Source organism: Eptatretus burgeri, chromosome 4 (assembly GCF_056783735.1).
Source record: "Eptatretus burgeri isolate ZD-2024b chromosome 4, Ebu_testis_v1, whole genome shotgun sequence".
Taxonomy (NCBI): domain Eukaryota; kingdom Metazoa; phylum Chordata; class Myxini; order Myxiniformes; family Myxinidae; genus Eptatretus; species Eptatretus burgeri.
Window position 1 is genome coordinate 13,669,458 of NC_140964.1, and position 24,130 is coordinate 13,693,587.

Consider the following 24,130-nt stretch of genomic DNA (forward strand, 5'->3'; position numbering starts at 1 on the left):
GCCATATTGGATTGAAGAAAAATGTTAAATAATGTTTTCTCTGGAACCGCTTTACCAATCGATGTGAAACTTCAAAATTATTGTCTCGTGGAGATGGGGAAATACATGTTTTAAATTTCAACTTCATCGGATGCATTGTCTGGCAGCCGAAATATTTAATTTTTTAATCTGGGTTCTCTTTATTTTTTTTTTTGAATAAGGCTCACTTGGCTGTGCCTGGATGGGTTTGAGGGTAGAGGAGTAGCAGCTGAAACGTAAATCCTATCCAGGTTCCTCCTGATGACTTCATCTTTTCTTTTTGCTTGTTCAGGTTCCTTCTGATTACTCCAATACAGGACTGTACCTATTTGGTCTTCCATTTGATTTGAATTGAATTTACTTTTAATCCCATTCTAAATTCAATTGACTAATAATAAAAAATAACATCATAGGTCAGGGTCAGGTGTCCAATCAAAGCGAGCCGTCCTGGTACCCGGTCATCACTGCCAGAAGTTATAAAGTCGCAGTTCTAATTATGTCTCTTATTAATTACGTTATACACCAGTACTCAAACGCCATGCAAAATACACCACAAAAAAATTACACAAACACCAAACAAAACAAGTCCTGGTGAGAGTCTGCAATCTCTGATTTCTCTTTTTCTTGTTTGCATTGCTTTACACTTCCATGATAAGGGTGACTCATTGACATTGCTTGCCCTTCTCTACAAATGGATTAAATTATTTGTAATTATGTTGCTGAGCATTTAATCTGTCACTGTATTGCCTTTGCTGGCAGCCGAGGGACCGAGTTTTCCTTCCAAAATGTTGTGCTGCTGCTCGACACAGGGCCCAAAGCCGTGTCGGCATCAAAGCCTCATGGAGTTCCGCTTCAGCCGATAAATGTTGATGGAAATGCGACATTGACCTCCATTCATGTGAATACATATAATAAGAAAATCTGTTGTGATAAAATTAATGTAGAATGAATGAGTCTTTCTAGTGAAGGCACGTGTCAAGCTGCGTTAGTGGACAGGTAGAACGATGGATGAAATCTACAGGGCATTGATCCAGCTATGGTAACTACTGTGGGAGGCAAGGTGAAGTTAACATGACAGGTGTTAGACCTTCGTCAGAGCAAAAGAGCATTCTTGTGATAAAATTAGTGCTATTTTTCTCGAATTTGGATAATTTCCTTTTTCTGGCAATCAGAACAATTTGCCTGATATGATGTTGTTTGGTCAAGACATTGCCTGACCTATTTGCACCATTTCCTGTTTTCAATTTCTCATTTGTTCTTCTTTCACTTCCTGATTTAATCCATTAGCATCCATTTTTTTTTCATCACTGTGGAAATCAGATGTGCCAGACTTGCATCATTTAGTCTCAAATGGGTTATTGAAAAGTTAAACAAAGGAGCGTCTCCACACACACACACACACACACACACACACACACACACACACACACACACACACACACACACACACACACACACACACACACACACACACACACACACACACACACACACACACCTGCCACCACCATGTTCTACTGCCATTTCTGGCCACATGACCCCAGAAAGGGGAAAGCAAGAAAAACCGATGAACGGTGGAAAGCCGGGTATCATGGATTCTTGTTCGGTTCACATTTCTGGACAGATGGACCTCTTTTGCTGAAGAACCATCTCTCACACATCCTATACCCTGGCATTAGCCATGCTGTTGTTGTAATGGTCATCATCATTCAACCTTGCACTTGCGTCTGGTTCTATCACATGCTCTCCTGAATAAGCGCAGACACTCTTGACGCTGCACTTGATGCTGAGTTAAGTTCTGACTTGCTTTTTGTGTTTTGAAGTTGACTCTAAGTTGAATCTGCTGGTGTTAGGGACATCAGTCGTACAACACTGATGGACTGTCAGTCCTATCTGGCTGTGAAACCAGCAGCTTTATGTTGGGCATTGCAGAGATCCATGTTGTTTGCAGACTGGTTTCTGACATTCAGTGATGCATTTGTGCCTTGCCTTATCCCTCACTCGCTGGAAGTTCCTCGCACACTCCTGGCAATACACCTGGTTCTCCAGCTGAAGATGTCCCATCTACGGTTGGCCATCCAGGTCTTTAAGCCCCCAGTTGTATGCATTGTGCCAACTTGTCTTATGAGAGGACTTGTACTTCTTGTATAACGTTCTCTCCATTATCCCCACAGCCTTGAGGTCCTGCAGTGTATTGTCTCCATCTATTTTGAGGTCCATTAGAGGGTCGGAGCTTGGGTAACAGCCAGATAGGGCCATCTTTGGGATGTGGTGGATGGACATTAAAGTAACATCATCTAACCACTTAAATTGGCACTTGGTAACCTTGGTTGTTATTGTCGCTACATCTCCCCATAGATCCCTGATCACCTCAGAAGTGATGTGATGTTCCTACTGCTGTCGGATGATGAAACTGATGATGGTACAGATACACACCAGTGGTGAAGGGATTGAGCCTCTTGAGGTGTCTGCGTAGAGGTGTCCAGCATTCGGAGCCACTTAGCAATACTGAGAGTACACATATCTGATATACCTGCCGCTTACTGTTAATGTTCAATGCCTGTCCTTGAAACCAGCAGAGTGCAGGACACCAAAAGTCTTGGATTCACTTGCTATGCATCTGTCCACTTCGGCAGCTATTCTGCTATTGGAGGTGATAAGAGAGCCAAGCAAAGTGTGCGAATCCCTTGACATACTCGATCACAATATGTGCCACTTGGATTGCAGGTTTTTTTCCTCATTCTGAACTGCATGTCCCACCACCATTAGATTGGTTTTACTTTGGCTAATTTGGAGGTCAAAAGCTCTGGCAACATCAATGTACGCCAGCCTGACCTGTTCTGCTCCAACTCTTGACAATGCTAACACTAACTGCATCATTTGAAAACTGACAATCTGTCAATTGTATCTTATTTGCATTCCTAGTTGACCTCCTGAACAACTTCCAATCAAATTTGAAATACAGGTAAGTTCCAGCTTCATCTTTAACTGCCACCTGTGATGTCCACCGCTTGACTACAGGGCAGACAGAGATTTAACAGCACTGGTGTGAAGGTGCAGCCCTGCCTCAGATGGTTGTCCACTTCCTTCTCTGCAGCAGCCTTCTACTAACCTGCACAGCTTCCTTCATGCCCTTATGGAATGACCGCACATTATCATTGATCAGATTTGGTACCCCAAGCTTCCTCAAAGCATGCCAAAGAGCTGCATGATGCACAGAGTCATACACCTTCCTCAGGTCTACAAAGAGGAGGAACTCCTTAGAATGGTGTTCTCTTGTCTTTTCCACAAGTTGGCACACGACAAAATTGTGTTGGAGCGTCACGCTCCTGCCAGAATCCTCACTGTGACTCTCGGAGCTGCTCCTCTGTTATATTCTCCAACCTGGTTTAGATAATGCCGGCCACCACCTGCCCAATCACTTCAAGCAGTGCAGTATCTTACCAATTGTCAGATACTGAGGTTTCCTTTCTAAGGATTGGGGATGAGCATCACATCAATGCTCTCCTCCCATACAATGTGTACGAGGTTCAAAGGCAGCTTTTGAAACTCTCCTGCTCACATGCCACTTTCACCATCTCAGTAAGTATGTTGGAGCTGCATCCATCCAGAAGGTGGGGCTTCTGCCTGCCTGGCACATTTTGCTCAGTTGTAATGGTTGTTGTGGTTATAAAAACATAATTCTTTCATTGCTGGTTGGAATACAAAAACATAGGGAACATCACGGGGGGCAAATTACATACTGGGAGAAATTATCCTTAATCCCTTTCTAATTAACACTGCACCCACCCCCCCCCTGACACCCCCGTGTGGTGACAAGTAACTTACGCTCACAGTTTCCCGACTTAGTTTACATCGAGATGTCTCCTACACATCCACGGGCCAAGCAACTCTTTCCACTCCTAACTTTCTATTGAAATTCCTCCATCTATCCCACAAACATATATATGTTGGCTTCAATCAAATTCAATCAAATTCAATCAAATTCTACATATGTTCCGGTTTCAGAACCATTTTGCTTTGAGAAGCCCAGGAATGTAACTCGTTCTCAAACTGGGAGGTGTTTGTATTCCAATAAAGCTGCAGAATAATAAACTAGTCACAAGTGGAAATCAATAAACTTGACATCAAAACAAGGAAACTTCAAACTATCTGCAAAATGTTACTTTAAAAACCAATGCATCCTGAGAATGTACCTGCCGAGACGAGAATGACGTAGCAGTCTGATGGAGCTCAACAAAAACATGACAACAACAAAGCAGAAAAGGTATAACTGAACCCCACGAGACAAAAAAAATTCAAAAGATATGTGCGAGCAGAAGATGTCACACATGAAACTGAAACAGCAACAAATACAGCAACAAAAGATTGCAAAAAAGACAAAAGAAAATTTTAAAACAAATATCAAGAGAAATACATCGACAACTGTGAGAACGATAAAAGAGCACGCAGATGTAAAAAGAGCTGGACAATTCGACAAAGAAGGCTCATTGGAATGGCTAAGAAGAAGTCAGCTCAACTGGGATGGAGGAAAAAAAATCATTATAACTGCCCAAGACCAAGGACACTTTTCCAGTGGCTAGAAATGATGCAACTGAGTCAGACAGTTGTAGGTTCTGCAAGGTATAAACAGAAAGCAAGAGCCACCTTGAGATGCAAAAAGGCTCCTGTCAGAACAGCTGTACACACAAAGGCACAACAGAATGTGTTGAGTAATCTACTGGCTCATCTGTAAAAAATTCGATATCCCAGTTTCAGAAAACTAATGGAAACATGAACCAAAAGCAATAATTGAAAACAAGGAAGCAATGCTCATGCACAACCTAATGATTCCACCGAGCGTGAACAAAGAAAACAAAGACTTGTCACTGGATATAGTGCTTAGGTACAAAAAAGAGAAGAAGGCATTGCGAATTGAGGTGTTAATACCAGTGATTTTGGACTAAACAATGCAGAAATCAAGAAAATGACCAAATACCAAGATCTCTAGAATGAAGTGAAAAGATGAAGGAAGCTGAAGAGTGTCAAAATTGTACCAGTGATAATTGGAGCAATGGGAATGATCAAGGAAAACCTTGCGGAGATCTTAAAAACCATCCCTTGGACTATTATGACAAACGAACCACAGTTGGAGGATGTCTGATGCTCACTGATGATCTTGAAAAGATCCCTCGGAACAGAACTTTGAAAACAAAGAAACTTCACAGCTCGATCTGAGAGTGGTGGTCCCTTGTCAAAATGAATGTGGAGGCTGGGCTGGGAGGACTGCTTTATACCATCTGGGAGGCCTCCTTTCCACCTTCTGAAACCGGCTTATGGAGATAACAACCAATGACACACACACACACACACACACACACACACACACACACACACACACACACACACACACACACACACACACACACACACACACACACACACACACACACACTACTGACATGACGACGATGCAAGCCAGGTAGTTTTGTAGTGGTTTCATATCAGTGGTCAATTAAGTGATATTCTTTGCAATATCTATTTGGAATATAGATTATGTGTTTGTCTTGTTTATTGAATGCAAGGATTACTGATTCATATCGGTTCATTCTGCTTGAAAAAGTGATTTCTCACGCATGTTGTCCACCTTTCTTGCTTTCAGGCTAACAAGTTTCAGATGTATGTGACGTACTGCAAAAACAAGCCAAAGTCAAACAAGCTTATCCTGGAGCATGGGGGAGTCTTCTTTGATGTAAGATGCCTTCACGTCAAGAATCACCCAATTGGACGTTTTCATGTTGTTATTTTTGATGCTTCACTGATGTGGGTAGAAAACTCAACCTGTGCCCACATCTTGCTTTATCAGGAAATCCAGCAGAGGAAAAATCTTGGCAATTCTATTTCATCTTCTCTCATCAAACCCGTACAAAGAATCACCAAATACCAACTCCTACTCAAGGTGTGTTTACTCTTATGTTTGAATCCTCTGGAAAGTTTTAGTCAATGATTGTATGTTGGCATAAATCGCTTCAATGTCATGTTCTGATTCACCAGGAGCTGCTCACATGTTGCGAAGAAGGCACGGGGGAGATAAGGGAAGGATTGGATGTGATGTTAAGTGTACCAAAGAAAGCCAATGATGCCATGCATCTGAGCATGTTGGAAGGTGAGTCGAGTATCACATGTCATGTTCAAACAGATGTGTGTTTTTTTTGTTTTTTTTTGTAAACCTTGGTCGAGGCTCGTATGAGAGCTAACACACAACTCACAGCAAGGAGGCATGAGACAAGACGGGCGGGAGTGGAAGGGACAAAACAGTGGGGAACAGACACATTAGGTGAACTGTGGAAGGGAGAGGGATGGGGATGGGACGGGGAACATGGCGAAGAGAAGATGGGCATTTCAGGGACTTTCAGGAAGGAAAGCAGGGGAATTGAAGGAAGTGGGCTTGGGTGGATTATCGGGGGTAGAAAAGATCGAGGATTTGGATGGGGGAAGATAAGAGGTGGTGGTGAACAGCTGTTTTGAAAGCCTGGAGGGAAGAATGGGAAAGAATAGAGTGAGGAAGTTTATTCCAAAGGCGGGAAAAAAGAGGAATTAAAGAGTGAAGATGAGCAGTGATTCGTGATTTTGGTAGTTTTACCAGAAGGGGGTTGTTGGCGGACCTTGAGCGCCCTGTGGAAATGTGGTGGGGACAAATCGCAGAGAGAGCAGGGGGGGCAAGGCTGGAGAGGAGTCGGTAGAAGACAGAAAGACCACCGACCAACCTGCGGTGATTGAGTGAGAGGCCCAAAGACTCAGCTTCATTGCGGGAGATGCCGATGATCTTGAATGCCCTGGTTTCGACAGCGTGAAGCCGAGAAAGGTGGGAGGCAGGAGCACCAGCCCAGAGGGGAGAGCAGTACTCCATCAGGCTACGGTCAAAAGCTTTGTAAGTGGTCAGGAGCTCAAGAGGGCCGAGGAAGGACTTTGCACGACGGAGGATTCCCAGTCGGCGACTGGCTTTTGAGGCGAGGTTGGAAATGTGACTTTCCCAGGAAAGGTCATGGCAGATAGTGAGACCCAGAAGCTTGAAAGAAAAGACTTCTTCCAGAGGATTGTTGAGAAAGTGGATGGGGGGTTTTCTAAACGGTCCTTTCGAAGAGACATAGTGAGAGTGTGAGATTTGTCTGGATTGAAAGACATGTTCCACGTGTTGGACCAGTTTGTGATTTTATCCAGATCTGCAGTGAGTGAAGAAGTGGCTGCTTGCCCGTCTGAGGGATGACAGATGATACGTCAGAGGGTGGAGTCGTCGGCAAAGAGAAATAGAGGATTTTCCAGAGAGTCCGAGAGATCATTAATGAAACCAGTGTTTTTATTGGTTGATAAATACATTTTGTTTGGACTGCTCATGCTTATGTTTAAATGATGCAAGACTCCGCGGAATAAAGTGTTTCAACCTTTCCTATCTTGTTAATTTGATTCTTCAGTCCCTGAAGACCTGCATTCACAAAATAGTCCTCCATTCTATCTATTGTTTTTGCAATACCTATCGAGTAGTGACCTTTAAACTCACACCAACTCTGTTTTGTTAAATGTTCTTCCAAATAATCTTTCACCTTTTTGTCGAGGTAGATCTGAGATGTAATTTTAGCCATCCACTCGTTTTCCAACTGTTATGAATCTCATTCTCACCAGGCTTTGAGAACGAGTTGGCTGCTCAAGGTGAGCTTCTCATCCAGGATTCATTCCAGGTGTGGGACTCGCGCTCTCTTTTCCGTAAGGTTCGGGACCGGCACATCTTCCTCTTTGAAATGTCATTGGTCTTCAGCAAAGAGACCAAAGACTCTTCTGGCAGAACTAAATATCACTTCAAGCACAAGATTTTGGTGAGTACACTCGTGGCTGGTTAAGTCGATTTGGGATTACCAGCTGAAACCATCGCACATGTTGCTGGGATGCCAGCGTAATTCCCAAATACTGTGTTTATTTGTTCATTGTCCACCATTGTCCTTTTGATTTATGTCAAATAAATATACATAAATTTAAATCGATGCCTCCAAAGTTCATTGTCCTGCATTTGATTCATGTCAAAGCTCCTCCATGATTTTTTTTTTTTATTAATCATTGCATGAGGAAGAGACAATTGTTTTTGTTTGTTTTTTTTATTACTCATGGTGGTCAATTTTAATCATCCCAATAATATATATATATATATATATATATATATATATATATATATATATATATATATATATATATATATATATATATATATATATATATATATATTAAACCCCCTAACTTGGTGAAGCAGCAAGACACAGATCGCGTCACATATCAGCTGCTACTGCACGATCTGTGAGCAACATTGGCCGGCCGCCACACAAGCATATTGTCTTTGCCCTGCTGCGTACCATTTAGGAGGTGTAGTTGCAGTCAGGCATGATGATAAGCCAGAGACGACCTTTCTGACCCAAAGGAGACATGACATGAAATGTCGTTCACATGCGCACACCACTTCCTCTCCAATTCCGTATGGCTTCCACAGGTACACTTAGGTCATTTTAGAAGATCACAAGTAACGGACGGTGAAGCCACCAGTCATCGTTTTACCCTTATTTTGGTCTGGTCTGATCTGACATGAGATTATTTTGACCTGAGATGCTGGAGAAAGGCTGGCTTGAAGATCTGGAGGGAAGACATAGATTGAAGAGAATGTGGAAATTATTTTCACAGGTGGGGGAAATGAGGAAATAATGAGGTGAGCAGTGATTCTGGATTTTGAGAGTTTCCCCAAGAGACGGTTGCTGGTGGACGGCGTGCACCTTGCAGAAACCTCGACGGGAGAGGGTACAGAAAGAGCAGAGGGTTCAAGACAAGAACGGAGGCAGTTGAAGACATAAAGACCACTGACCTATCTGCAATGGGAAAGTGTAGGCCTCTAAAGTAGATTGTTAACATTGTTTATTTCGAAAGTATATGGGAAGGTTTGCCAGATGATCCTTTCTGAGAGTGAAAGAAACACAATGTGTCCATGTGGCAGATGGTACTTGTGGGTTCTTGGTACAATTTGTCGTCCTCACCAGTCACAGATCGAGTTTTATCATTCACGAGTGTAAATAAAAATAATTGCAGACTTGTGTTCCTACACATATAAATCAACACACCAGCATTCTCTAACCCTAACAGCTTGCCTGATAAAGGATATATTTCAATAAGGCCGTTAATTATTTTCAAAAGGGGTGTTTTAATTTTCACTCTTGCATTTCCTTGGAGTTTTCTTGGTGTGCATGAAAAGTTTCAGTCTGATAGGTTTCATGGTTTTTGAGCTCTGGAGGAGACACACGCACACACACACACACACACACACACACACACACACACACACACACACACACACACACACACACACACACACACACACAGCCATTAATTAATATAGATATATATATATATATATATATATATATATATATATATATATATATATATATATATATATATATATATATATATATATATCTGTGTGTTTTTGTTTGCAATTGTTGAAATTCTCCGACATGGACAAATGCCGTGATGACACCGTCATGACGATATCATGACTTCAAACCCAGAAGGGCCTCTAGCAGTGCAAATATGACACCAAGCAGATGAGAAGCAAAGCTACTGACCAGTTTCACCCTGATTGAGGCTCGTCATGGCAACATATCACTGTTCCATCCACTTCGTGACCTTGAACATGTTGATGTTCCATCCATTTGGTGACGGTGTCATCATGGCATTTGTGCGGGTCGGAGAACTTCAATAAATCCCACTTGGAGAACTACCTACTGCTTAAAAACAACGATGATGCTTCCTGGTTGTGATTGGTAGGGCAAAACACAATGTGTCCATGTGGCAGATGGTACTTGTGGGTTCTTGGTACAATTTGTCATCCTTACCAGTCACAGATAGAGTTTTATCATTCACGAGTGTAAATAAAAATAATTGCAGACTAGTGTTCCTACACATATAAATCAACACACCAACATTCTCATGCATTTTATTGAATGTTACCTTGGATGTCTCATATAGCCAGTATGACAGGAGTATATATACTTACATCTTCTGACAATTTACTCATCTCTTTCTGCCTTCCAGACATCTGATTTGGGCCTTTCTGAACATGTGGAGGGAGACCCATGCAAGTTTGCATTGTGGGGAGGAAGAACTCCAACATCAGACAATAGGGTTGTGCTCAGGGTAATAAATCTACATGCAAACCACTGACAATGGAAGCTTTTCTGTTTTTCCTGTTTATCAAGGTTGAATGGTGTATATCTGGAAGAAATGGGTGCTGCTTTGTGTTCAGAACTGTTTTTATTGACAAAATAATAATTTTTTGTTCGCTTTTATCACTCCCTCCTTTCCCCAACCTTACCCCTTTCATGGGGGGTGGGGGGGAGTAAAATTTAACGAATGTGATGTGGCTTAACCGAGGGCAGTCTGGGCATTGTAGGGCAGCAGATTGAGCAAGAAAATGAGGGTGAAGTGGCAACGAGCTTGCTTCCAGCTAATTTTGATATTTTTTTATAAAGTATGGGCCCTGACTACTTCACACAGCAAAAATACTCAGAATCCCCTTGGGGGAACATGTTCAAGTGACGTCATCAATATGGCCTCCATTTTTATTACGTTTTTGTATTTTATTTTTACATTGATGGTCCCTGTGTCCTGATCTGTCATGAAATGATACTAGCATCTGATTTAAATAATTTTGGAAGGCCTTATATCTGATTTGTAACACATAAAGATTGCCCACAATCCTTATGTAGGAGCATTGCTTAAATTACGTAAGCAAAATGGCCGCCATTGTCATCACCCTCCTGAATGAGGGAACCGCCCGATGCCCAAGGCAGAAGTTCTGGAGGTACATAGACTCCATCTTCAGCTGCAGAGATCTGGTCTTCTGCAGCAACTGTTTGAAATATCCTAAGCTCATCATAACTCGCACACATCCCATCGGAATTTATGATGTCAATCAGATTTCTGCTATCAGATTCATGATGTAATTGGGTCATGAGGCCAACATGGAATGGTGGTATAACTTGACTTTTACCACGGCGACTGCAGTAAATAAGGCACTCGGCTAAATAAATGTATCTACATCTGGTAGTCTCTGTTGACTTGTAATCTTGGTCTGCTGAATCAAACGCTTGCTTGTCCAATAAGCCACTGAAGTGTGCTTTTGAGTGAGTCAGGAACAAACGTAGCCGATGCATTAAGATCAATTTCTTTGGGATTAAGGTTTCAATTTCAATTTCAGTTGTTGGTTGTAATTTTTCTATGTCTCTGCGAATAATACTAACTGCGCGGTGAAGTATTTGGGAATCATTGTTGTAATCAGAACCATCATCATTCTCAACCAGGTCTTGCTCAATATCGGATTCTAACACTTTAGCCATCTCTCTAACTAAATGTCCCACTGTTATGCGACTGGAGCATACAATATCCGGCAATCCTATCTGACTGTAAAGTGCTATCTCCTCTCCAAAATTTTCGATCATTTTTTTTTATTAAACATTTCTAGACATTTCTAAACGATCTTAGACATTTCTCGCTGCTTCATTGAAAGTAGAGTCAACACTTTCTTTTTCTGTTTTATGCTTCTTAGCCTCTGGTTTTTGAAGAGGTCATGTTTTGATAGCATATCTTGTGGTATTTCGCAATCTTTGCAAATATATCCTTCTCAAAAGAAAGACGTTGGGCAACAACCTGATTTCCTGCAGCAATAGCCCCCCTGGAGCACATTCTCACGAACTTCTGCTGGCTTCGTATTCGCTGATGTGAGTTTTATTCCTTTCTTTTTATTGTCTGGTTCTCCACAAATGAAACGGTGTTCATCCCAGGAAAAGGCTGATGCCTTTTCTCTTGACAGCTTGGCTACTTTTGGCTGGTGGTCATTGGAATTACTCCCTTCTTGTCTGCGTTTTTGTGCTGCTTGACGTTTTGGTCAAGCAGCAACCTCAGCAACCTCATCTTGTCACTCCTCGCATGATTTTATAAAAGTTGATAATCTCTTCGATGTAATTGTCCGTGCCTTTTCTTTCTCAGATAAAGGTCCTTTCTTTCCTTCACAAATTATACAAATTTCAGTCCGCGAGACATTCTCGGAGTCCCGACCTGTAGATGGCTCTCGGTCGTCCATTGTTCTCATCTAAAGATGTGGTCCTAGAACAAAAGTAATGAATCTATTCTTAGAAAAAGCACAGTAACAGATGCAGACATCAATACAAGGGATATAAACTAACAAAAATACAGCAAATAAGGACAAGGTATCCACGGTCATATTATGTTGAACTAAGAAATCCAAGAAAAGAGTGAACCTGAAGTGTTACGGTAAACTTGCCAAGAATAAATAAACAAAGACAAATTAAATGGAATGGTAAAACTCTGTGATGAAACGGGAATGAAGAAGAACTTACCCAAGAATTAAACAAAAATGAACATCATTAAATCTATCGGTTAACTGCAAGTCACTTTAAACTCTGGGATAATCAATAATGAAATAGAAATTAATAACATGGAAATGAATATCATCAACTCATAATAAAAGCACTGGATTTAAGCAAGAATGAAAAACAAGAATGAAACTAAACTGAATAATTTTAAAGCTAACTATCAACTCTTGGCCAACCTCCTAATGTTTTAATTAGCAGTCAATCATTAATGTGTGTATGTCAAGCTCAGTATGTCTGGAAAAAAAATCCAAAGGAACTATTACATTAAGTGTCGCAATCAATATGGTGTAACCAACCTGCTCTCATTATTTTGGTAATAAACCAAGTCCCTCTTTATACATGTACAGTATAATATTATTGGAACTATATCATAAAAGCAAACATCAGATTTCTTCCACTGTATTCATCAAATATGGAGAAAAGAAAAGCGCCATTTCAATACACTGGCGGCCATGTTGCTCGTGCCCTCCTGGTGTTCATTTCACATTGGTGGTTACCATTTGTTTCAGTGATCTACTTTTGTGCACAATACCTTTGCTCAAGTTAAACTACTACATAAACGGTTAAGGTACCACGTCAGCACCTGTACACAATGCCAAACTTTACAAATTTGCTAGCGATTTTATGATGTCATTAAAGCATGTTCCCCCAGAGGTATTCTGGGTATGTTTGGTTTGTGAATTTGTCAAGGCCCCTACTTTATAAAAAAACAAAATACCAAAAGTAGCTGGAATGAAGCGAGTTGCCAGTTCCACCATTTTAAAGGCACTTTTTGACAATAATCTGCAGCCCTATTGCACTTGTACATAATTTTGGCAATGCTTTCTCTCAACACAATTATTCTGGACTATTAATACGACCTTTTTGCGAACCTTGCTGCTGCTCTTTCTCAGCAATAGACAGTGATCTTCAATCTTATGATTGAACTTTGTTTTCTTGTACATATATAGGGTATTCAACACATTCTGGAAACTTGTTTCTGCTTATCGAGGTTTACCAGACTCAGTGACATAATGGTTAAAACATCCACTCTGAGTCTGAAAGGTCAGCAGTTTGAACCCCAGCTGAGTCGTGCCAAAGATTTTTATAATGGGACTTGCTGCTTACTTGCTTGATGCTTAGCATTTAAAAATGGTAGAGTATGGACAAAGAACCATTGGTTTGCAACTGCTTCACAAGCTTGATAGGTCCAATGACCTCCTCCTGCATTGAAGTTCCATGGAAGGGAACTCGTATTATTATATTGTTACAGATCTGGGGTCTGGGGTTATCACGATGGAGCTTCTCAGATCTTTACCCAACCTCCAGTCCTGAGGCCACTGACCACAGATAACTCTGCAGTTTAATGGGTTGCTCAGCAACTGTGGCCACTGATTAGAACCGCCGAGCCTAGCAGGGTTTTCGCTCCCTGGTTACGCATTACCTTACCATTGGCACAGCAACCCTAATTAGGGATCACACCATCGACAGCCACCCATCTATTTATTATGTACAGCCAAGCAAACTGTGAATGGCCATTGGCTAATCACAGAGTCACTCAGTGGGGCAAAACTTCCCATCTAACTTAACTTATACACGATATCAGACCAATTGAGGAAAGGACAAGCAAGCACGTCAGAAACACTTGACAGTTGAACCACCACATTTATTCAACAAGCGCAACAATGTTTATTCAATCAGAAATGGCAGATATGTACAAAGCAATTATGAGCACGTATTGACAATGGATGGACAGAAATCACAATAAAAAGGCACAAGAGGAACAGTGATTGTTTTTAATGCTTACGGAGGCCACTTACACAGTCTTATCCTCATTGATACAAAGGACATGGCACAGCATTAATCATTCAGGGGGAAACAGAGACAGAAAGAAAGTAGATGGAGTGCAGAGTGGAACATGGGTGCGGCTCCTGCCTCACCTTACACAGATGCGTGTTCGCTCGCGCCGCGTGCAGACTCGTGCAACATGCAAGCTCCCCCTTGGTGGCTCTCGTGATCCGAACAGGCAGATATGAGCACAGGCTAGGCCAAAGGACTTATGATAAGGAGAGCTAAATGGACGAGAGCGAAAAGAATCAAAAGTCCCAACACGAGACAAGACGAGTCGAGAGCAGAGTTGACACCTTCCGGCAAATGTGATGAGTTGAGAGTGCTCCTGGCAAATAAGATGAGTTAAGAACAAGATGCAAGAGGTGAGACATACGTGGAAAAGTGTCGAGAACAGAGTCAAGATCTACTTAGAAAGGCTGCTTGGTCCACAGAAGCTCTTGATGATCTCTGTGGAAAGGTGTCTCGAATGTCTGCCAATCTCCCTGGAAAAGCACCTGGAATCTCTTGAGTGTGAAGAATTCTAGCCTTTTCCCACCAACTTCATCCACTCGTTTTTCACATCCGCTCTCCACAGAGGTCAGACGATTTGCCATTTTGCAACTGCCGAGAAGGGGTGAGCAGTTGTGTCCATTTTACGCATGATGACATCAGCTGCAGTGAACAGCTGCAGCATGAATGATCCTGCAGCTCCAATGATAGCCTTGATTGTGTTTTATGGGGGGGGGAGGTGTTGTACAGGCAATGAAAAGAACAAGTCTACTTAATTCCACGGTGATGTGCACATGATTAATCATCTTTTGTACCGAGTTAGAGTAATTCAGGTCCATTGTTTTGAACTAATCTGAAAATGTGACATGCAGTGATCTTCACCATTTTTTGAAGGTGGCCACTTTTGCTGATAAGACGTCAGTGTGAGAGCCACCACAAAGCCTGCACGACTCCAAAATGAATACGATTAGGCCCCGGCTGTGCACACTTTTTTTTTTTTTTTTTTGCTGTTGTTGTTACTGGGCTGCAAACAATTGTTTGCATACTGCCATCGACTGATGCAGTGATTCTACTTTTACACTTTGCATTGGAACATTCATTTGAAACCATTGGGTCAATTTGATCGTATTTATGGTGGATTATAATGGGGTGTTTTCAAATTTGTGAATTATCGGTCGTACATCATGGAGCCGCACTTTAGGCCAGTGGGGGCCGCCAGTGGCTCACGGGCCACACACTGAAGAACGGGTACTGACGTGTGTGGTAGGGGGATGATTTGGATATGTGGCACGAAACGGACGTAGGGAAGGCTTGAAGAGTTGGTGTAAAGTGGGGGTTTTGAGGCGAAAGGATGAGGGTGGGGGTTTGAGATGTAGGAACAAAAGGGTGGATTCAGGTAAAGCGAGGGAAGTTTCCCATGGGGGTTTGGGGGTTTAAGAGGCAAAGGGTGAGTGACTGGTGAAGGATGGGTAGCTGGAGTTAAAGAAAGGTCAAAAGATGGATTGATAGACTGAGGGATTAAAGAAGGATTGAGAGATGGATTGTTGGACTAAAAGTTTGAAAGTTGGGTGAAAGTTACTCCGAAAATGAACATGCTAACTTACAACACATCTCCCTCCCAAAATCCTTCCAAACAATGGGTAGGAAATCTATGTAAGTACAAACGAAAGAAATAGCTGTCTTTCGAAAACCCGACGTGTCTCTGAATACATGGAGGTCTTTTTCATAACTGCAACAATATTATTACCTGTGATATCCAAGGCAACCTTCATTCCTAGCCTGCTGACTTCCTCCCCTCATTGGAATACTGTGATCTCCTGTTTCAGTGGAAGCACAAGGCAGCATATTGGGCCCAGTCTTGTTCTTCATGTGTGCAAATGACCTCTCTGATGCTCAGGATAGCCCACTTTGCAGACGACCCCACTGTTTGATCGACTGTACCCATCACTATGACAGGAAGACAGCAGTTACTTTTCTGCTCTCTTATGACCAGGAAAGGATCAACTGTATGTCTGACAGATGGAATATGTCATTCAGTTTGAGAAAATCTCATGCACTCACCCTGTCTCTCAAAAGGATTGTCTCGTGAACCCATATTCGATCATTGGTAGAGGTTCAATCTCTTGAATTTGTCTGTACCACCCTCAGCTATGACCTTTCCTCGACTGGCCATATACCCAACCTGGCCTTCAAGGCATACCACAGATTATGCATCCTCATGGCACCAATTTCTTCCTCGGTAAACACCTCACTGCCCCCAAGGCCTTTGTCCTTCGCTAAATGGAATACTCGCTCCTAAGGGTGGTAGCCATGCTTTTCTCACTTCTCTCTCCTGGATGCTTTCAGCATCAACGGTCTCTCCCACAAAGAAGCTGAAGCTCAAGGCATGCTGCTCTCCCGTCACAGACTGGTGTCTATATTTTCTGCAGTCCTTATTCCATTCTCCTCGTCCACCCCAAACCTCCATCCCAGTTCCTCAAGGTTGTATGTGCACTTCCAGAAACCTCCTTGTTAATCTCCTTAAATCTAAACTTGCTGCTCACCAACCACTCCTGTGTTCCTATTTTGTTTTGCTTGTGGAGCCATCTTCCTGATGTGGTGCAATCCCCCTCTTCGATCCAAGGCTTCCTTTTGGCGGTACATCACCATCTCATGTCTCTGTACTATTTTTACCCTCTGTGATCCGACGTTATGTAAAGGTCAATCTCCATCGCTCTCTGTGATTTTCTGGGTTTTTTTTTAACATGTCCAAGTTGTCTTACTCACAGCTTGGTGTCTTCCTTCATTCGGCTCCTTTCCTTTTTTCTTTCATCAATCATTTCCTTGATTTTTCTGTCAACCTTTTGTGACATTTGTTATACCTTGCCTTTCTTCCGTCATTCATCTTACCTTCCAGCTCTTCTGTGAGCCATGTTTTTGGATATTAAGAAGTCGATGAATAAATACACATATGCCCACTGCACACGACCTTAACGTAGCGGTGGTCTCCATTGCTGACCTCTGGAGATGTACTCTTTTTATTCTATTTTATTTTCTCCCCTCACCCTCTTTTTATTTTTTATCCTCCTCTACTCACACATGACTGTCAATGGTCCGTTTCTCTGTATTCGTCACTTTTTTGTTTTCTCTTTTGCAGTGCCCTTTTTGGGTTTTTTTTTTTCATTCCAAAATATGATCGAGTTCACCAAAGTCCTAAACTACTTACGTGCCATTTTTGGGGTGATAAGTCCAGGACTCTCTAACCTCCATATGTTCAACAGGCATCTTCTCTGGACATGAAGCAGGAGTGGATTAAAAACATACATGGAGCCATTCAGGAAAGAACCATTCACTTGAAAGGAAATCTAAAAGAACCCATCCAGCCCCCTAAAGTTCCTGAACAGAAACAGAGGGGAAGCAGGTGAGAGTTCATTTTGATGAGAATTTGGCCTGTGATAATGTTTAGTGTGTGTGTGTGTGTGTGTGTGTGTGTGTGTGTGTGTGTGTGTGTGTGTGTGTGTGTGTGTGTGTGTGTGTGTGTGTGTGTGTGTGTGTGTGTGTGTGTGTGTGTGTGTGTGTGTGTGTGTGTGTGTGTGTGTGTGTGTATTGCAGATTCATGGGCTATGTGATCCTACTCCCAGCATGTCTGCCTGTATTATTTGATTGCTGTTGCCTGGCATATTATTGTGGGTATTTTGGTGGAGCTTTTACGAAGATGCCAAAATATATGTAACATGCACAACATTTAAGAATATTATTTTTAATTATTTTTAAGAAGAAAGGCTCTCCCAACCCAAAAAAGTCAACTATGTCTACTCTGCTTATTTAGGTAATAAGAAAGAGCAGACCCTGTCTCAGGCGACGTTTCACCCGCTCCCCAGTGAGCTTCCTCAGGCCAATACATACGGCACGTCAGGGATCCAGGAGGACCAATACCCCCAAATCCTGGTCGTTGCTAATTTTGCTTCCAAAGACTTACTCTAACATTCATTACAAGTTATATGCATCCACAACAATCCTTGACCATATTTTGTGTTACGCAACCTTCTTTTTTTTTTCTGCCCTCATTTTTTTCACCTTTATTCACCTATAAATTTGTTTTCTCTACAACCTCTTAAGCGATTGACAAAAAAAAACTTTCAACATAGGAGCACCTCCCCATGGAGATTTTTTTTTCTCAATCAAAGTTGCATGATAATTTTATGGAAAATGTGGCCGGTCTTCCAAAAAAAAATCTGTTTTCTGTATGCACGGGTTGCAGGGTGTTTCACGTATCAGGAATAAACGGTATACTTGGCGTATTTCACGTTTACTAGACATTAGACAATGTGTGTGCACGCAAATTATGCATGCCACACATTTTTTAATGTCATGTACTGTTGTCACTGCGTGTGTGTGTGTGTGTGTGTGTGTGTGTGTGTGTGTGTGTGTGTGTGTGTGTGTGTGTGTGTGTGTGTGTGTGTGTGTGTGTGTGTGTGTGTGTGTGTGTGTGTGTGTGTGTGTGTGTGTGTGTGTGTGTGTGTGTGTGTGAAATCTCTTCCATGAACCATGAAAACTGCAGAGAAATTATAGAGATGAAAGACATTTGTGTCATGCCAATTATTCAGCATGTAGTCTCCCAAACGATACCCTGAAAACTTTACCATGTCACTTTTTCAGATTTTACTCCATACATTCATGGGAATGAATTAAAGAAAATATTACAATCTTTCCTTGAATTCATGAGGATTGGATGAACAGATTTGGTGGCTGTGATACTCTTGAATATCGTTGATGGCTGTTGGGCGTCTGTGCCAAGTTTGCATATTGGCAGCACACATCCATCACGAAGCAGTTTGTTCACAGTGAGCGATTACATCGATGCGTTTTAACATTTCCTTGACAGGGATGGAGGGGAGGACATGGACAGCCTCGGAGACAGCAGCAGTCAGCCAGACACTGTGTCGCTTGCATCCCGCATGTCCCAAATCACGGTGGACAGTGACCGGGTATAGTGATGTTCCTTGCAATTCCCACACAGTTGTTTAATTATAATTTTTCAGTTGAATGTAAAAATGTTTCTTTGGTGGGTGGGGGAGGCCAAACTGTTTCCAATTCACAACTTCATGACAAGGCAGTCTTTTTAACAAAAGGGGAGAGGAAGTCACTTTCAATTTCTCTTAAAGATCTGATTTGTTAAATTAGTGCAAATGTGATTGTAGGTGATGTGTTCTCTGTTTACACTTGACGACCTTGATTGTCACAGTTTAATATTGTACATCTTCTTAAGAATAGAAAGAGACATTAATTTGTAAAATTCTTTGTTTTTTTTTTTTTAATTCCTTTTATAATTTCATCCCATGGCATCTGCTTAAGTTACGCAAATGATTATTTTGTTCCGACTTTTGCCTCCACCACCGGAGGTGGACGGAAGTTATGTTTTCTTCCCTGTTTGTCTGTTTGTTTTTGTCTGTTTGTGAGCAGCATATCTCATAAAGTTACGAACGGATTCAGCCGAAACTTGGTGGACAAGTTAAGTGTGTGAAAAGAACGAATTGCTTAGATTTTTTGGAGATTTGGATCCAGAAACGAGGATTTTTTCAGTGATTCTTCACCATTGACAGATCGGGCTAAACTGATACTATATAGCAAGATATCTCAAAAAGTTGTGGACCGATTTAGACGAATCTTCGTGGACAGGTTTGGGTGCGTGGCAAGGACGAATTGATTCGATTTTGGTGAAGATCTGCATCGAGAAACGAGGATTTTTTTAAAGTGATTCTTCACCATTGAGTGATTGGCCGAAAAACTATATAGCACAATATCTCAAAAAGTAATGGACGGATGTCGACAAAACTTGGTGGACAGGTCGTGTGTGTTTGTGATGAGGACGAATTGATTTGATTGTTGTGAAGGTCCGGATGCAGACGAGGCCTATCAGTAGGAATCAAAACAAACTGTTGACCTGGTGGATGTATGTGCACCATTTACTGAGTGCCTTTCTCATTGTTTTTGTTATCCTTTCTATGAGACTACTTGTTGTTGACATTTGCTGCAACTTCAGAGCAACAAAAGTTTGCCAAAAGCTAAGTTTTTGTTAAATCGGTCATGGCTTTTTCGAATGAAGAAAAGTTGTATTAAGTTATTATTTTTAGCAAAAAGTCTTGTTTTATATTAAATAATGTGGGCTATTTTTCTGTCCTTGTGTTTAAGGAAAAAGTCCACTGATGTTGTCGTGAAAATCACGTGTTTTGGGTAGGTTTGTTGGGTGTTTCCATCTGAGCACGCAGCTCTTGATGCTGGGGTCCCAGGGTCAAATCCTGTACACTGTGTTGATTTGTTCATTTGAAACTATTGTCTTTGTAGAATGAAGAACCACTCTTGCTCATGAAGGCTGGTGTAAATCTGCACCTGACCGATAAAACAATGGAATGGTTAACAGACAGGTGAAACAATGGTTGAAATCACCTCGGCATTGATTGAGGTATGCTGACCACCATCGGTTAGCATACCTCAATCAATGTCCTGTCGATTTCATCCAATGCTGTCCTTTGGTATTTCATGTTAAAGTACAACTGATATTTCCAAGTGTCTTTCTCTTTTACACTCGATTACTCGATTAACAGACAAGCTCTTCTTGGAGGCTTCGATCATTGTTCATGATAAACTAATAATTTATTTTCTATTCCAGTTAACGATTGATGATGCATCTACCGATAAAGTATAACATTGCGACTCTTGGGACTTACGCAAGGGGTGCTTAGAGAGTTAATGGCCTGACAGAAAACAACATATTTTGTTTTCAAATGTGTTTTTTTTTTCAACGTCGTGCCGCTTGATTTCAATGCACTTGGGCCAATGCTTCTGCAGATGAGCTCTGCCCATCTTGTAAAATTAGCTGCTCACCCAGAAACTACTCAATCTCTGTGATCACACCTCGTCGTCAGCATCATAGTTATAATTGTCATCATCATCAAAAGCTTTTCCTTCAACTTGATGAACAGGTAGAAGTTTGTTGGAACAAAATCTGGTGAATAGATTGGGTGGGTAACTGGGTCATAGTAACAGTTGGTCACTGTGTTCCTCCGTTCTGGGCAAGGTGACAAGAATAAGTGGAATGAGGCATTTGTCCTTGAGAAGTGGCACTCCTTGACTCAACTTTCCATGGCATGTGTTCTTGATGGCTTCTCACAACCACCACATCAGTAATATAGTCTGCATGGATGGCCTATTCTTTTGAGAAGTAGTTGGTCATGATCACATCTTCACTGTACCAGAAAACAGTAGCCATGATCTATTGAGCTGATACCTTCTTGAATTACCATCGAGTTTGACAATGTGTGTTCTTCCAGGTGGTGAATCCTTGACCCATCCTGCATCATAATCCTCATGAGGTTCCTTGGGTTTGCTTGAGTCTGCTCAAAAGGTTCCCGAGAAGTGTCAAATCGAGCTCCCTTCAGATAAATAGTCAGCATTCTCGACACTTATCTTTTTGCAACATTTTTCATGCCAAATTATTTAGTGAGGTTGGAATGCACTGACCTATTGTGGAATGTCTCAGCTACATCATGTATGACTGTTGATCTTCTACAATTCATCAAACTTTTGTGGACCTCATCAAATTTTTCTGCTGTGGTGGCCTCTTTGAGGCATTCCAACTGAACACCCATCCTCATTGGTTGTTCTCCCTTGTATAAATTCAGCTGCCCAATTTTTTGGAGGCAGTTGAAGGGCCATCATGTTCAGTGTTACCACCTGCATGTCCTCTGGGATTAACATGGGGTCCACCATTTCAAGTTAAGGTTCTTCATCACGACTCTTATTGCAATCTCCTCTATTTTCAAAACTCTGTTGACTGGCATATATTGACAGTACCTTTCTCACACAAGTCTGACAAATGAGCTAAAATTTGTTCTTTCATGTCCACAATTATTCCCACCTTCTCATGGGCTCTGCCAAGGAAGATTTTTCCCATGCCTTTCATAAACCAGCAAGATGAAGTAGATTCAAGCAGGAATTTGGAATTTGTTCAGGATGCCGGCGACAGCTCACCACCTCTTCGTGAAGGACACCGTGGGATCACTAACAAACACCAAGTAATGTCTACAGATGGGACGCCCAGTTTAAACTCCATCCAAGGGACAGCACAAACATCGATGCCTCACTCTGCCTGATGACATCATGAGGACAGTTTATAGCTGGGCCACAATTCTAACCCAGGTTTGGCAGCTCAGAGACAAGTAGGCGTAACTCTAGGTGATCAAACTCAGAGGTTTACAATTAAAGTACCAAAATAATTTGTACTTTTATCTATAAAATCAGTTGGGTCCTTACATATTGTCCAGAAAATGGTGATTTTGTGTCCTGTATGTCATCAAATGATTTTGTATTTTCTTTTGGTGATGATAATCCCATTAACCCTTCGAACCCTGGTGGCCGGTTTACCAGCCGCAATTCAAACCTCGATATACCCAAGCGGCCGGATTTTTCTCCAGGGAGACCAGGGTGGGGGAGCCGAAAGTCCAAGGAGTTCAGGGTTAAAATGGTTATGATTGTAATTATTACCTTATTGGGCTATGCATAGTAAGTGTTAGATGACCAGCAAGTGGTTTTTTATTGTACACCGCTCCTTCCCAATTCCATATCCAGGCGATGCATGACGCCATCGCCAGGTGTCGAAGGATTGAGAGTTCTTAGTGTTCACTCCGTTTTCTTGTTTATATGTTTCATTGTCCAGGGGATATCTTCGCCATCCTTTGATCTCGGAAGCTTCAATTTGGAGACAAAAGTGAAGATGTGCTTTGGCAAAATGTGTTTTTGTACACCGCTCCTTCCCAATTCCATATACAGGTGACACATGACATCATCGCCGGGTGCCGAAGGAAGGGAGTACTCAGTTTTTACTCCGTTTGTTTTCTTTCTTGTTTGTTTGTTTGTTTGTCCGGGCGATATCTCAGCCATTCTTTGAGCTAGGAAGCTGAAATTTTGGGACAAAAGTGAAGATGTGCTTTGGCATAAACGACATTTTTATTTTGTGATTAATCAATTAATTGATTAATTCCTCAATTATTATCGATTTATTTTTTTATTTATTTATTTTCTTTCTCATCTGGGCAATATCTCAGGCACCTTTTGAGCTTGGAAGCTGATATTTGGACACAACAGTGAACAAGCGATTTGACTTCAAAGGGTATTTTTGTGTGATTTCGCAAAAACGTTGTTTGTTTTTTCTTTTGTGACTAGCAAATACCATTTAAGCGTTAATTACGAGTCATACTATTTCATCAAAATAATTCTGCACAGAATAATAGTGAAGATGGAAACAAAATAATGTCTGAAATCCATTTTCTACCGGTCATACTATAAACACAGCCCGGAGATAAACTCCTGTCTGGAGACAAACTCCCGTCAAGACATAAATACCGCCTGGATGCGTCTCGAGACAAACACCGTCCACCGTCCAGACAGAACCACTGTCTGGATATGTCCAAAAAGAGAGGTGAGGTGAGAGTGGAGATTTGGAAGGATGGTGCTGCACTGTGTAGAGAGAGAGAGAGAGAGAGAGAGAGAGAGAGAGAGAGAGAGAGAGAGAGAGAGAGAGAGAGAGAGAGAGAGAGAGAGAGAGAGAGAGAGAGAGAGAGAGAGAGAGAGAGATATATATATATATATATATATATATATATATATATATATATATATATATATATATATATATATATATATATATATAGATGGGTAGGGGAGTTCACAGAGATATTATGTTATGCTTCTTGAAGCACACACACACACACACACACACACACACGCTGGGAATTTTTTCAGGAATTTGCAGGTTGGAGTCAGTGTGATTACCAACTACAATACTTTATGTT

At 41.6% G+C, this 24,130-nt stretch overlaps 1 protein-coding gene across 1 annotated transcript in view; it reads left to right on the forward strand.

Moving 5' to 3' along the window:
• LOC147027501 (triple functional domain protein-like) overlaps nucleotides 1–24,130 on the forward strand; it is a gene marked incomplete at its 3' end in the record, with an annotated part of 489,834 nt that overhangs the window by 220,939 nt on the left and 244,765 nt on the right. Inside the window, exons 28-34 of the mRNA XM_085876518.1 lie at nucleotides 5,660–5,749; nucleotides 5,864–5,956; nucleotides 6,052–6,163; nucleotides 7,678–7,868; nucleotides 10,123–10,224; nucleotides 17,561–17,700; nucleotides 19,165–19,267. Coding sequence (XP_085732644.1) covers nucleotides 5,660–5,749; nucleotides 5,864–5,956; nucleotides 6,052–6,163; nucleotides 7,678–7,868; nucleotides 10,123–10,224; nucleotides 17,561–17,700; nucleotides 19,165–19,267 — 831 coding nt within the window. The remainder of the gene's footprint in view (nucleotides 1–5,659; nucleotides 5,750–5,863; nucleotides 5,957–6,051; nucleotides 6,164–7,677; nucleotides 7,869–10,122; nucleotides 10,225–17,560; nucleotides 17,701–19,164; nucleotides 19,268–24,130) is intronic.